Below are 13,057 nucleotides of genomic sequence, written 5' to 3' on the forward strand. Positions count from 1 at the left end.
AAAGTAAAAATGAAGCTTTTCTCTTTCTGCAATCAAGAAAAAGAAAAGAAAGGAAAAAGAGAAAAAAAGAAAAAGAAGAAAAAAAGGAAATAGTTTGAAAATTTGAAAAGGTGAATACACTGAGGTAGACTAAAATGAAATGATGGAAGTAAAATAGAACGTGAGATAAATTTACACAAAATTAAAAAATATAGTAATAAAATTAAAGAAAAATATTTTTAATAAAAATTGAAAAAATTATTATCTTTTTCATTTGTGTATTCAAGAAAAAGAAAAGAAGTGAAAAAAGGAAGAAAAAAATAAGAAAAATAATTGAACAGATGGACCTGCTAATAGATTGAAGTAGGACTGAAATTACTTCGTTTTCCCCTAGAAGTCAGACTATGTAGCACTTTATAGTCCATAAACTAAGCAGGCTGTGAGACTTGTGTTCTTGAAGAGCGAAGTTGGCTCAGTTGGGCAGGGCTCAGTGTAACAGCTCTGATCTCCACTAGACGGCGCTACTAGCCTACTGGGGTGGGGTGTTGCAGCACTCTTAGGTGTGTATGTGCATGCACGGGAGCAGTGAAAATGGCACCATCCAGCTACCCAGTCTCTGGTTTTGGAACTCTCTTTTCCTGGATCAGCATCATGCACCCGTCCTCTGTCTTCAGCTTTTGTCCACTCCCCGCTTTTTCACTGTCTGTGACCAGGCCCCAGGCAGTACCTCTCTCCCGAGTTTTGTCTCAGATGTGGCTGTTTTCCCCGGCCCCTTACTTCTGAAGGACTGGGGCTTTGACCCCTTCTGCCCCTCTGGGGGGGGGGTCTCACCAAGCAATGGCTGAATGAGCAGTGGCCGAATGTTGGCTGCACCCAGGAACGCTTGCTGGACCCTGCTGTTGCTGGTGCCCCGAGATTGCAGCCAGCTGCCAGCCCGCCCCAGAAAAGTTTGCAAGATAGGGTAGCAGCAGTGTTTCAGGGATGATGGGAAATCACAACACACATCTGGCACCAGGTTTCACCCTTAATGACCTTGTTCCAGCACCAGCAAATGTGGCCGCCTTCTGGGGTCTGCTGGGACCAGGTGGCTTCAACAGACTCTACCAAATGTCCTTCCAGCAGTGGAACCACTTTTCCCCATGTGGCCCGAGAACCTCCTGGACCCCACTCTGCTCCTGGGGATTCTCCCTTCCCACCAGAGCACCACCAGGTATCGAGCTGTGGAGTTGTAGCCTTTGCTCTCCCCTTGTTTAGAGTCTGTTTAGGTTCTGAATATTTATTCACTGAACAAATAAATGAATGAAATAAGATTTTCACTGCCACTTAGGTCTATTATTTTTCTACTCAAGGAATGGGGAAGAGCAGCCTTCTCCTATATCTTAGTCCCCTTTTTATGATAAATGGGTGAAAGCTTAAGGATAACCCAGGACATCTCTAAAGACCCACAGAGAAGGAAAATGAGATGGGCCATATGTCATGAGGCAACTGTGGAGCCTCTTTACCCTAGGAGTGGGTGGTGATCATACTCTGTTGTGAGTGGTTGCAACAATTCCCACAGAATTGAAGGGAGGGACTCAGAAAGACTTTTATTACATATGTATTATATGTACATGTATAAAATACAAATATTTATTACAACATTATTCATAACAGCTAAAAGGTATATCCATCAGTGCATGGACACATGAATAAGATATGGGATATACACAATGTAGTATCATTCAGCCTTAAAGAGGAAAGCCATTCTGACATATGTTCCAACACGGATGAACCTTGAAGACATATGCTAAGTGAGAAAAGCTGCTTGCAAAAGGACAATATTGTGTGATTCCACTTATATGATGTATCTACAGTAGTCAAACTCAGAGAGAGAAAGTAGAATGGTGGTGCCAGGGGCTACAGGGAGGGGAGAATGGAGAGTTACTGTTTATTGGATGCAGAGTTTCACCTGAGGAAGATGAACAATTACTGGGCATGGATGGTGGTGACAGTTGCACAACAGTGTGAAGGTGAGGCACTCTTGGATCACCCATTTTATAATCACAACACCCACTCTGAGCACATCCTAACATTTTCTTGTTTCCCTTTTCTCTGCAGTGCTGATTGCAAATCCAACACAATATATATCCATATTACTTATTTGTTTATTGTTTGCTTTCAACTACAGGATGTAACCAACTTGTGTGGAGAGATTTCTGTGCTTTTTCTGCTTTATCTACAGTGCTGAATAAATGAGAATCAGTATATTAGTTGAACAGATAAAGGAAAGACCATGTTTGGGCACAGACTTGAAGAGAAGGCCAAACAGAAGGAGAAATTGGGAAGATTCCGTTTTTCATTGATTTTGTAAACTAATTTCTTCTACCTTGGATATGAAACTCAGCCCCACTATTTATGGTGGCTTTTGTTCTGTTTGCCTTTTCATATGCCTTGTGAACTATTTCACCTTGGGACATGTTGGTGTACATGTACATGACACTTACTATTACTTAAAATTCTTGCCCTGAACTCAAAGTTCTACTCCTGTATTCATGACTGCCCCGTACTTCAGTTGCAGGGCTGCTTGAGTTAGGACTTGAGAAACTCTGGGTAAGCCCAGCTTTCTAAAAAGCTTTATACTTGAGTGTTTGGGACCACTTGTTTGATTGGCTCCAGAATCTTCATTGTCCAGAAATTTTAAGGACAAAGAGATTTCATATACTGTGAGGTTAGAAAGGATCTATGCTTGGATACAGGATTGACATGATCTCTGCAGATGTTGTATTTAAATTCACTTCTCTGACACTTTGAGAAGTGAAATAATTATTTAACAGCCTCCTTAGCCTTCCTCTCAAGTCCTTATCAAATTCTAGCAAAGCATCTGGTATCCAAACTCTCTTTGATGCAATTCAGTACAAGCCACTAGGCCAACTTCCTGATTGGTAAGAGGGTTAACACCCAACCAGGGGAACCAGTAGAACTTACTGCCTTGGAAAATGCTTTGAAAAGGAAATGTCCAGAGTGAGGGCAGTGCCACTCTTAGAGACAGAGGAGTAAACACAATGACCTCCAGGACAAAGAGGAGTGGTTGGGGCTGGCTAGGAGAGGAAGGCAGCCTGCAATTTAATGGGTGGATTGTTGGACTTGACAGGGGTTGTTCTGGGAGCCTTGAGCTGAACTTTGGTTTTGGAGTTTGGAAGGAGCTCAGAGACTGAAAGAAATACTGAGGGGTGAGAGGGAAGGGGGAGGTGACAGCATTATGGAATTCATACAAGCTGGCTTCATGTTCCCTGGCCTTTCTCTGCATTTCTTTCAGCACCTCCTATGCACCAAGCACGTCCTTTCAGAGAGACTGTTTCTTAATGAAACAGATTCACAGAGTCAAGGCCCTCAATGACTCTGGAAATGTGCTTGAAATACATGATTGTGCATGCTCTAGCCCCAGTTTACACCTCTGTTTGGCCCTGTGTCTCTCAAAAATGAAAACAAAATCCCAAACAAACAAAAAACAAATTTCCTCTAGGAATCTCAGGATATAGTAGTCCATCAATACATCTATAAATTCATTTTCTCTGTCCTAAATGCTTCTTATGGTTGTTTCGTACAATTATGAGCAGAATCTTTTCCTGGGTAGTGACGGTTGGATGTGGGAGTATGGAATCCAGAAAGATGAGGTATATAGATCCTGGCCCTGACATCCAGAAGCTTTTAGATTATAAAGGAATTTAAGGGACACACTCAGGACACCAGCAGGCAGAAAGGGAAAATTAGTTTTAGCTGAGCATCAGGGTGGACTGTAAGTGCTGATGGGAATTGGATGGAGGTTGGAGATGGGGACCAGTCAGGATGGATTAGGAAAGGCTGACTAATCACCAGGGAAAACATTGTAGAATAGGACTGAGAAGGCCTAGAGCATAAAGACTGGACAGAAAGGAGTGAGGAGGGCATCCCTGGCAGGGCAGGCACTTACTCAGGCCAAAGGCTCATCCCAGGAAGGGTAAGTCAGGATGTGAGGAGCTGAGTCAGGAAGGAGGTGATGGGCCTGAGGGTAGGGAGAAAATTAGGGCAGAGCTCTGACAGGTTGGTCGGAGAGTCTGGACTGAATATAAACTATCGGAGCAATTGTAGATTACCACGTGGAGAAAGGGCAGTCCTGAAAATAGCGTTTGAGGGTGATGTTTCTGTATTGTTGTAAGCTGGAATTGTGGTAGGGTCTCTCAGGATTCCCATTAATGGCTTTGCTTTCTCTTCTATAAGCTTGCTTGTTTATTGTTCTTGTGCCAGCTTGTGTTGGAGTAATGAAATATGATTATTTAATTACCAGATTGTTTGTACCTTGGGCTGCTTCTCTGGTAGCTGCATACTCTGTCTGTAGCCCACTCTCCCTCATCTTCAATAAAATTGGGAAGAGCACAAGGATGACTCTGCACAACACAGTTGAAGTAAACAGAAATGATCAAACCATTACCCATCTCCGACCCTGCCATTCACATGGTCCTCCTCTGGGATTCCTGCTCAGGGTCCATGAATGGACTTCAGGAGAGTGTAGGGAATTTTTTGAGACGAACAAACTCAGAGAGCTCTGTGACTCAACAAATGTTAAGAACAACTCTTGTGTCTGTTGGGAGGGAGGTGGCTGAGGACTGTTCCGCAGAGGGAGAAATGTGGTACAAGCATCCTTAGTGCCCAGTAAGGAGCCTCCAGAGACAGTTGAAGGAGTGAAGGAGAAAGAGGAATTGGGAAAAGGGAAATGGGTTCAGAAGGAACTGGTAGGAGGAGTGCCCCATCTTCCCTTGTTCTCCACCCTCTTTCTAGCAGGTGTTCCTTCTCTGTGTTCTCCATGTCCTAACAATTACAGGATCCAGTTACCCTTCGACTTAACTCCCACAACATTATCTCATGCAATTCCTTGTTGAATCTGAAGTGCACAGAGTGGAGTCAACCCCTCCCTCAGCCATGGACTGTTAGCATCATTGCTTCCTGTCAGACCCCTTTGCATGCAATGCATTTTATTTTACCCTTTCATCCTGATCTCTGTTCTCATTTCCCCTCTTCACTGGAGGCACCTGCTTTAGTGTATTTAACAAATGCTCTTCCAATCCACGCTCTATATGTGTATTTGGATACATTCATCCATTCTACAAATACACAGTTGCAATGTGGGGAATATAGCCAAGAGCCAAACGGTAAAAATGCCCTGCTTCCATGGAAATTACATCTTTTAGTGTGAGGCAAATAATAGACAATTAAGTACAACACATAGTACCTTGAATAATGACAAGTGCTATGAGGAAAATGAGGGTAGGGGGATAAGGTATGGCTGGGTGGTTAGGAACAGATTGTAGTTTTATATGTGGTGCTTAAGGAAGGCTGTGCTACACATGTGCTATTTTACCAAATTTAGTGAAGTGAGCAACCATGGGGCTATCTGGGTTCGAAGTGGTATGGTCATAGGGACAGCAAGTACAAAGGCCCTGAGGTAGGGTCTTGCCTGGTATGTTAAGAGTCCAGAATGGTTAGGAGGCTAGAGAAAAATAAGTGGGAAGAGGGAGAAACTGAGGCTGAGTAGTAGGTGGGTGACTGACAAATACCGTAGGGCTTTGTAGGCCATTGTAAATGCAAACTTTGGCTTCTCCTCTGAATGAAAAGAGAAACCAGTGGAAGATTTTATCAGAGGAGTGACATGACATTTTTAACAGGTATGTGTGTATCCTTGACAAATACACAGCACTTTGTGGCTGTTTTATAAATGTAGGTAAATGTGATTGTGTTGTATACCTCATCCTGCTTCTACTTTGCTACTTAACATTGTTTCTGAAATCTACCCATGTTGTTATCTTTAATCTACTTTGTTTCTGACTGCTATGTAATATTTCATTGTGTACATATGGCACATTTTACCTGTACATTCCTCTAGTAACAGAGGCTGGCATAGCTCCAAATTCAGAAATAGTCCTGTGATGAACTCACTCATATAAGCCTCCTTACAGACTCAGAGTTTCCTTGTGGTGTATATCTCAGGGAGAGATGGTAGGGTGGGAGGGTGTGTGCATTCTTAATTCCACTGATTGTGGTTCAGGATGGTGATCCCAGTTACACTCCCACCATTGTTGGGTGGTATTTTGTATCTTCTCATCAAATTCTTATGTGGATCCTCTAAGGGAAGTGAAGTAAGGTTCCTTGTGGGTGAGGAAACCTGAGGCTTAGAGAGATCAAGCAAATAACCCTGGTTTATATAGTGAAGTGGAAGGACCAAGGCTCAAATCCAAAATTTCTGACATAATGTCCTTTGCTTTTAGCACTACAGTACCCAGCACTGCCCCTTCTAGGAATAAGATGAGACATCCATGGGGGAAAATATTGATGATGATGCTGATGGGGGTGATGTTTGAGGCTTGCATTTTTTTTTTTTTTTTGATGCCTGGACTAACCCAGTAAGCCTAGGACCTCCAAGTGTTTAGCACCATGTATGAGTGTGTTTAATTAGGGTACTTAGCTTTCAAGGCAAAATATATGGAATAAAGCTGTTTTCATTGTCTCACGAGAGCGAGCTAACAAGTTTGAATTTTAGTGGATGATTTTGGGGCCAGACATTTATAAAGACTAACTGATTTTCAAAGTTTGGCAGTTGCATCAGTTTTCAATAATAAACGTTAGGTAGATTATATTAATTATATATTATTTGCTAGGCACTGTGCTAATTACTCTATAGGCATCATTTCTCTTATGCCTCATAATTACCCTTGAGGAAATTTTACCCTCATTTGACTGCTATTGAAACCAAAGCAGCAAGAGGGTAACTAATTTGTCCAGAGTAGCTGGTATAAGGTTGAGTTTTGATTTGAACCTGAACCATGTATCAGCAGAGCCTTACTCCTATCTGCTAAACTGTGCTGCTTTCCTGTGAAGGAAGCTTTTATAATCTCTTCTCTTTGATATGAGGACAATTTCTTGTCATTTGAGGTGGTTTTGAGCAGCCATGGGAAGGATAGGGCTAGTGGATAAGAATCTCCAGAACGACTGGATATGAAGTATGAAAATATTTCCCAGTCTTCGTCATCCCTGTCTCTGCCCCCCACAGTGAGAGCCTCTGCCTTAGAATATCCTGCCTAGGTTACAGGGCCTGAGCATGATGCCTTCAAAAAAATTGACAATTCTTTTTCACCCTGTGTGGATTATACCAGCCATGAATGATGTGTAGGCAAGGTTCATCAGTTTCCTTTTCCTTCACACTTTCATTTCCCTTGCCTTCTACAAGGAAGGTAATACAATTTATATTTTTACCTAAATCAGGATTATAAATATTGTTTGGCTGCAAAGCATGTATCTCAAAGTCAATTAGCTAGGAATTCTGGATTATGTTCTCTTTCAGTTTTCTATTCTCAGTTTGTGTATTCATTCAACATGTATTTATTGAGCATCTAACTAACACTTTGATAGAAGACACAGGCAGATTAGCTGGAATTCTGATACATTAGGATAAATGACACATGGGGAAGCCCGGGTGCTATGAGAACACACAGGAAGATCAGCATAAAGGTCAGGGGAGGCTTCCTGAGGCAGCAACTTCTGAGCTGGGAACTGAAAGAGAAGTGGGGGTTAGCTAAATGCAGGGGACAAGAGGACATTACAGACAGGTAACAGGGTAAGTGTAGAATTTTGCAGCTGGAGCAGGGAGTGGGCAGGGGATGAGCCTGGAGGAATTAGCACAGGCCAGATGCTGAAGGACGAACTTAGCAGGGAGGGCAGTGGAAACACTGAAGGGTTTGAAGCCTGGATTGGGGGTGAAGGGCACATCAATGACATTCACAGTGTAGAAAGATTCCATGAGTTAAGTATTGACCGTCTATGTTGTGTGCTTCTTAGTAAATCATAACCTTGGAACTGGTTGCCACTGGTGGGTGGTTAATAAGGAGTCTAGATGGATTTGTACACAGAAGCTTTGACCCACAACATTAGGATTCCTTTTGATAATTTGTACAGAAGACTGCTCAATTCTGACGTGATCTTTCTGTCTTCAGAACCCTCTGACAACATTTCCTAAAATTCTCTTAAAACCAAAGCCTGAGAAGTGAGGAGAGTGGGGGCTGTATGACTTTGTTTTCTCTGTTCTCCACTACTCATTTCTAGGGCATTGCTGTGAATTGTTCACCAAAGTCTTGCTCCAATTCAGGAGGCAGCCATTTGAATAGCAGCAGTGGGGAGGGGGAAGGAGGAACCACATGTAGGGTTCCTTCGTTAAGAAAATATCTTTGGCACATTGAGACCATGGTTTGAGTGAGTGGAAAATAACTATAGTGGAAAATTAAGAGGGAGTTACAAGTTAGTGTTTTAATATAAGCTCACAGAGCAGGGCAGGGTCTTGAGGTGGCCAGCAGCTGACATCATAGATGGCCCAGGGTGTTTATAGAGCATAGTGTGACCAGTGAGCAGAGTTCCTGCAGAAGTGAGCTCATCTTCTTTACTGGAACCCAAAGAAGGAGGAGACAGAAGGAATTGTTTTGGTTGTGAGCAACTGAGCTAGGTGACTTACTTCTTTCCTTTCTACCCATCACACTCTCATAATTGTGGATTATAGTAAATTTTGCCTGGTTGCTTTGGGTGAGGTTTACTGAATGTCAGACTTCACAAAATGGCCTTCCTGGCTCTTCTCACTTAGTAATGGGCACTTGGTTGACTTATGCACCTATATCTCCAGTGTTTCCTCACCAGGCAGCCTCGTCCTCTGATTCTTGCAGGTAGTTATGAAGGCCATGCCTCTTTCTCCCTCTTCCTCTCTTCTCACAGAGCCCCCTGTGGGCCTAGATGGGTAAAGGGAAGGGTTGCCATCAGTACAGCTAAATGGATGATGCAGAATGAGGAGAAAGGTGGCCATCTGACCTTGGGAACTGATTTTGGGGCAGAGTTTTAAGACACTGGGACCAATATTTGTATTTTAAACTCAGATGATATTTAAGAAATGCTTCTGTAACTGCCACAAGGCTCTCTAGTCCATGAATTAATGTGTCATAACTTAGGCTCAAGCAACACACAAACACCCCAAGTGTAAATTATTGCACAAGAATTTCATGCCCTTTTGTGTCCTATAGCTTCATTAGTACATGAAGCTATATGAGTTAGATGAACCCAAAGGGGATTTTGTCATGTGGTGTACAAAAAGGAGAATGTTGGGATATATGTGATGCTTTTCTGAGGGGAAAATAGTGTTGATTTTTTTTTTTAATGATTTTCTTTGATTTCAGTTTCTATGATGCTCTGGCTGCAACGGGTGACATGGGACTTGTGAGCTTCGGTTGTGAGCTTTCTTTAGTTGCTTGAACACCAACTCAGTTCCGTAAATATTTATTGTTTCTTTAGGCATTATGAAGGGCTATCAAATACCAGATGAAATACAAAGCAGCAGCTTTGAAGCCTGAGTAATGGACCTTGGCAGCCCCAACTCAAGTTGGCTAAACTTAGCCTCACTGAACCAGATCCTGGACTCTGCACCCTGGACTTGCTGCAGCTCTCTGATCCTGGAATAGTCTTCAATTCCAGCTAGAATGCTGCGTCAGACATTTCATAGATTTGGTCAAAAACTGGTACGCAGACCTACACTGGAGGAACCAGTGGCTGAGGATGACCAAGAGAGAAGACTGAGTACTCTGGATTTAGTGACCCTGGGTGTGGGCCGCACACTAGGTGTAGGTGTGTATGCCCTGGCTTGTGAGGTGGTCAGCAATCAAGCAGGACCATCCTTTGTGATTTGTGTTTTGATTGCTGGCCTATCTTCAATGTTGGCTGCGCTGTTCTATGTAGAGTCTACTGCCCGGGTTCCCCATTCTGGCCCTGCATATCTCTACAGCCATGTCACTATAGGTGAGCTTTGGGCTTTCATCACTGGCTGGAATCTCATCCTCTCCCTTGCTGCTAATGCAGTCATTTATTTCTATGTATTATTCTTAGCTTTTGAGTCCCTGCGTGTGACACTGCAAGAAATTATCTTAGCGCATGTTTCCCACTACATTAGAGAAGACCATGTAAGCTTCATTTTTATGTTCGTTTTGTGGTTTCTCATGGATTTCTGGTATGGTTCAACTTCCTCAATTGCCAAAGTGGTTATGTTGGTGAAAATTTTGGTTCTTAGTTTTGTCATCATTGTTGGCTTCATTAAGGGGGACCTGCACAACTGGAAGCTCACAGAAGAGGACTATGTAAAGGCTGGACTCAATGACACCTCAAGCTTGGGCCCTCTGGGCTCTGGAGGATTTGTGCCTTTTGGCTTCGAGGGGATTCTCCGTGGAGCAGCTACATGTTTCTATGCATTTATAGGTTTTGAGGAAATTGTTACCAGAGTTGAAAAAGCCCAGAACCCCCAACATTCTATCCCCAGGAGCATTGTGATTTCACTGTTAATCCTCTTTGTGCTGTATTTTGGTGTCTCTTTAGCAGTTACACTTATGGTGCCTTACTACCAGCTTCAACCTGGGAGCACCTTGCCTGAGGCATTTTTCCTTATTGGCTGGGCACCTGCGTACTATGTTGTAGCTTTTGGATTTTTCTTTAGTGTTTTTGGAAATACCTTCCGATTTATTTACCTCACCTACAACCTGTTATACAATATGGCACTGGATGGACTCTTGTTCCCTGTCCTTACCAAGATCCTCAGTTGGAAATACTTCTACCACATGATTTATTTGATCTTTATTATTATTGCAGGAATCATGGCCACCTTCTTTGGACTCACTGATGTTGTGGACCTCATGTTTATTGGGTCTATGATATCTTACTCCATGGTTGCTATTTGTGTTCTCATCATCAGGTATCAGCCTGAGGTGAAGAAAGGGGGAAGTGAATCAGAGGTGCAGGAGGAGAATGGACCTGTAGCAGAGAGGCTGACTCTACAACGACTACTTTTTCCAGGCAGCCCCACCCCCACTCCACTCTCTGGCCGGGTTGTCTGTGTTTGCTCCACACTGCTTGCTCTGCTGCTCACTCTTCTTTGCCTGGTGCTGGCCCACTGGCCAGTTCTGCTTTCTGGAGACCCAGTGTGGATCTCAGTGGTTGTGCTACTCTTGGTGCTCATCACTGGGATCACTGGGGTCATCTGGAGACAGCCCCAGAGCCCCAGTCCCCTTCACTTTAAGGTCCCTGCTCTGCCTCTCCTCCCAGTACTGAGCATCTTCATGAATGTTTACCTTATGATGCAGGTGTCAGCTGCCACTTGGGCCCGATTTGGTGTCTGGATGCTGATTGGGTTTGCTCTGTACTTCAGCTATGCGATCCAGGACAGCGTGGCCTCTAACCGTACTTATGCTAGGGCCAAAACTGTAAACTCTGAACTTTGTAGTTCCAGTACCTAATTTTTTTTTCAACTTATCTACTTTTCAATTGTGTCTGTGTCTGCTCACTGACTTAAAAATATTATTAAAAATGGGTGCCTTTGTGGCTCATTCGGTTAAGCATCCAACTTCAGCTCAGGTCATGATCTCATGGTTTGTGAGTTTGAGCCTGGTATTGGGCTCTATGCTAACAGTCAAAGCCTGGAGCCTGCTTCAGATTCTGTGTCTCCCTCTCTCTCTGTCCCTCCTCACCCACACTCTGTCTCTCTCTCTCTCAAAAATAAATAAACATTACAAAATTCAAAAAATATTTTTTTAAAAAACTCGAAAAATGTTTTTGTTTTCTTTAATAAAATATCCAGTAGTGGTGGGGTGCCTCACTGGCTCAGTCAGTAAAGCATGTGATTCTTGAGCTATCGGTGGTGAGTTAGAGCCCCACATTGGGTTTAGAGATTACTTAAAAATATGCAGAAGCAGAATTACTGGATTACATAGTAGGTCTATTTTTAATTTTATGAGGAACCTCCGTACTGCTTTCCATAGTGGCTGCCCAATTTATGTTCCTACCAATAGTGCATGAGCGTTCCTTTTTCCCATTATCTGGCCAACATTTGTTTTTCTTGTCTTTTTTATTTAACCATTCTGCCAGATATAAAGTGATATCTTATTGTAGTGTTAATATACATTTTCCTGATGATTAGTGAGGGGGAGTATCTTTCCCTGTGTCTATTGGCCATCTGTATATCCTGTTATGAAAATGTGTATTAAGGTCATCTGACCATATTTTTAATTGGATTATTTGTTTTTCTGGTGTTGAGTTGTATCAGTTTTTTATGTGTTTTGAGTATTAACCCCTTATTTGATGTATCACTTACAAATATCTTCTCCCATTCAGTAGGTAGCATTTTTGTTTTATTGATGGTTTCCTTTTTAGTGCAAAAACATTTTAGGTACATGAATTAAAAAAGATAGATACACCCCTATGTTTATTGCAGCATTATTTATAAAATGCAGAATATGTGCAAGAAACATGAAATTCAGCCCCTGCCCTTATTGAGCATATCTTCTAATCCAAGGGGTAAAGCATAGCTGTAACACAAAGTGGAAAATGTTTCATAAGTAATATACAAATAAGATGTCTTGGGAAACTGAGTGCAGGATTATCATTTGCGGCTGGCACAGTGATTTCTCTAAAGACAGAGAAGACTTTGTAGAGGAATGGCATTTGAGCTGGCTCTCTCCAAGGACAGATTAGGTTTTTACCACACTTGGGCATCAGGGAGAGATTATAGGCAGAGAGAACAACACTTGGAAAAGCACAGGAAAATGAAGCTGTGTTCAGAGCACACTGAGCATACAGTGTAGCCTGAATCTTGGCTGGGGGGAGGGGGGGGGCAACAGAACATGCACAGGTGGATTGGAGCCAGAGCTTTCCTCTGAGTGCAAAGCACTTTGGCTTTGAACTCACTACCCATGCTGAAAATCCTGAAGTTGGTTCTTCTACCAGGAACTATCTGCATTCTTGAACTTTAAATTTCTGTACTATTGTCTGCTTTGGTCCACCTACTCTGAAAGTGCACAACTGAGACCCAGGTGTCCTTGGTTCTGGTGTTGTTCCACCATGAACTATCAATGTGACCTTGAGCAAACTGCTCAGACCTTTATTGCTCTGCTTATTTATCTGTAACATGAAAGGTCAGGACTGAACATTTCTAAAGTTTCATTTACTTAAAAATTCTAGGACTTCTTCTGATTCTTCTGTCCTTTACTCTCTCCAC

General features: G+C 42.6%; 1 protein-coding gene across 1 annotated transcript; it reads left to right on the forward strand.

Annotated features, from left to right (window-relative positions):
* The first annotated feature begins 1,144 nt into the window (after positions 1–1,144).
* On the forward strand, positions 1,145–11,300 carry LOC121038408 (cationic amino acid transporter 3-like). The gene is made up of 2 exons (XM_040487868.1): positions 1,145–1,189; positions 9,316–11,300. The coding sequence occupies exon 2, from the start codon at positions 9,501–9,503 to the stop codon at positions 11,298–11,300; it is 1,800 nt and encodes a 599-aa protein (XP_040343802.1). The 5' UTR covers positions 1,145–1,189; positions 9,316–9,500.
* The last annotated feature ends 1,757 nt before the right edge of the window (positions 11,301–13,057 follow it).

The sequence above is a fragment of the Herpailurus yagouaroundi genome, unplaced genomic scaffold (assembly GCF_014898765.1).
Source record: "Herpailurus yagouaroundi ecotype Mexico unplaced genomic scaffold, PumYag 166, whole genome shotgun sequence".
NCBI lineage: Eukaryota > Metazoa > Chordata > Mammalia > Carnivora > Felidae > Herpailurus > Herpailurus yagouaroundi.

Bases quoted from the DNA above. Each gene is read 5' to 3' on its own strand.
- LOC121038408 (XM_040487868.1), top strand. From the start codon at position 9,501: ATGCTGCGTCAGACATTTCATAGATTTGGTCAAAAACTGGTACGCAGA.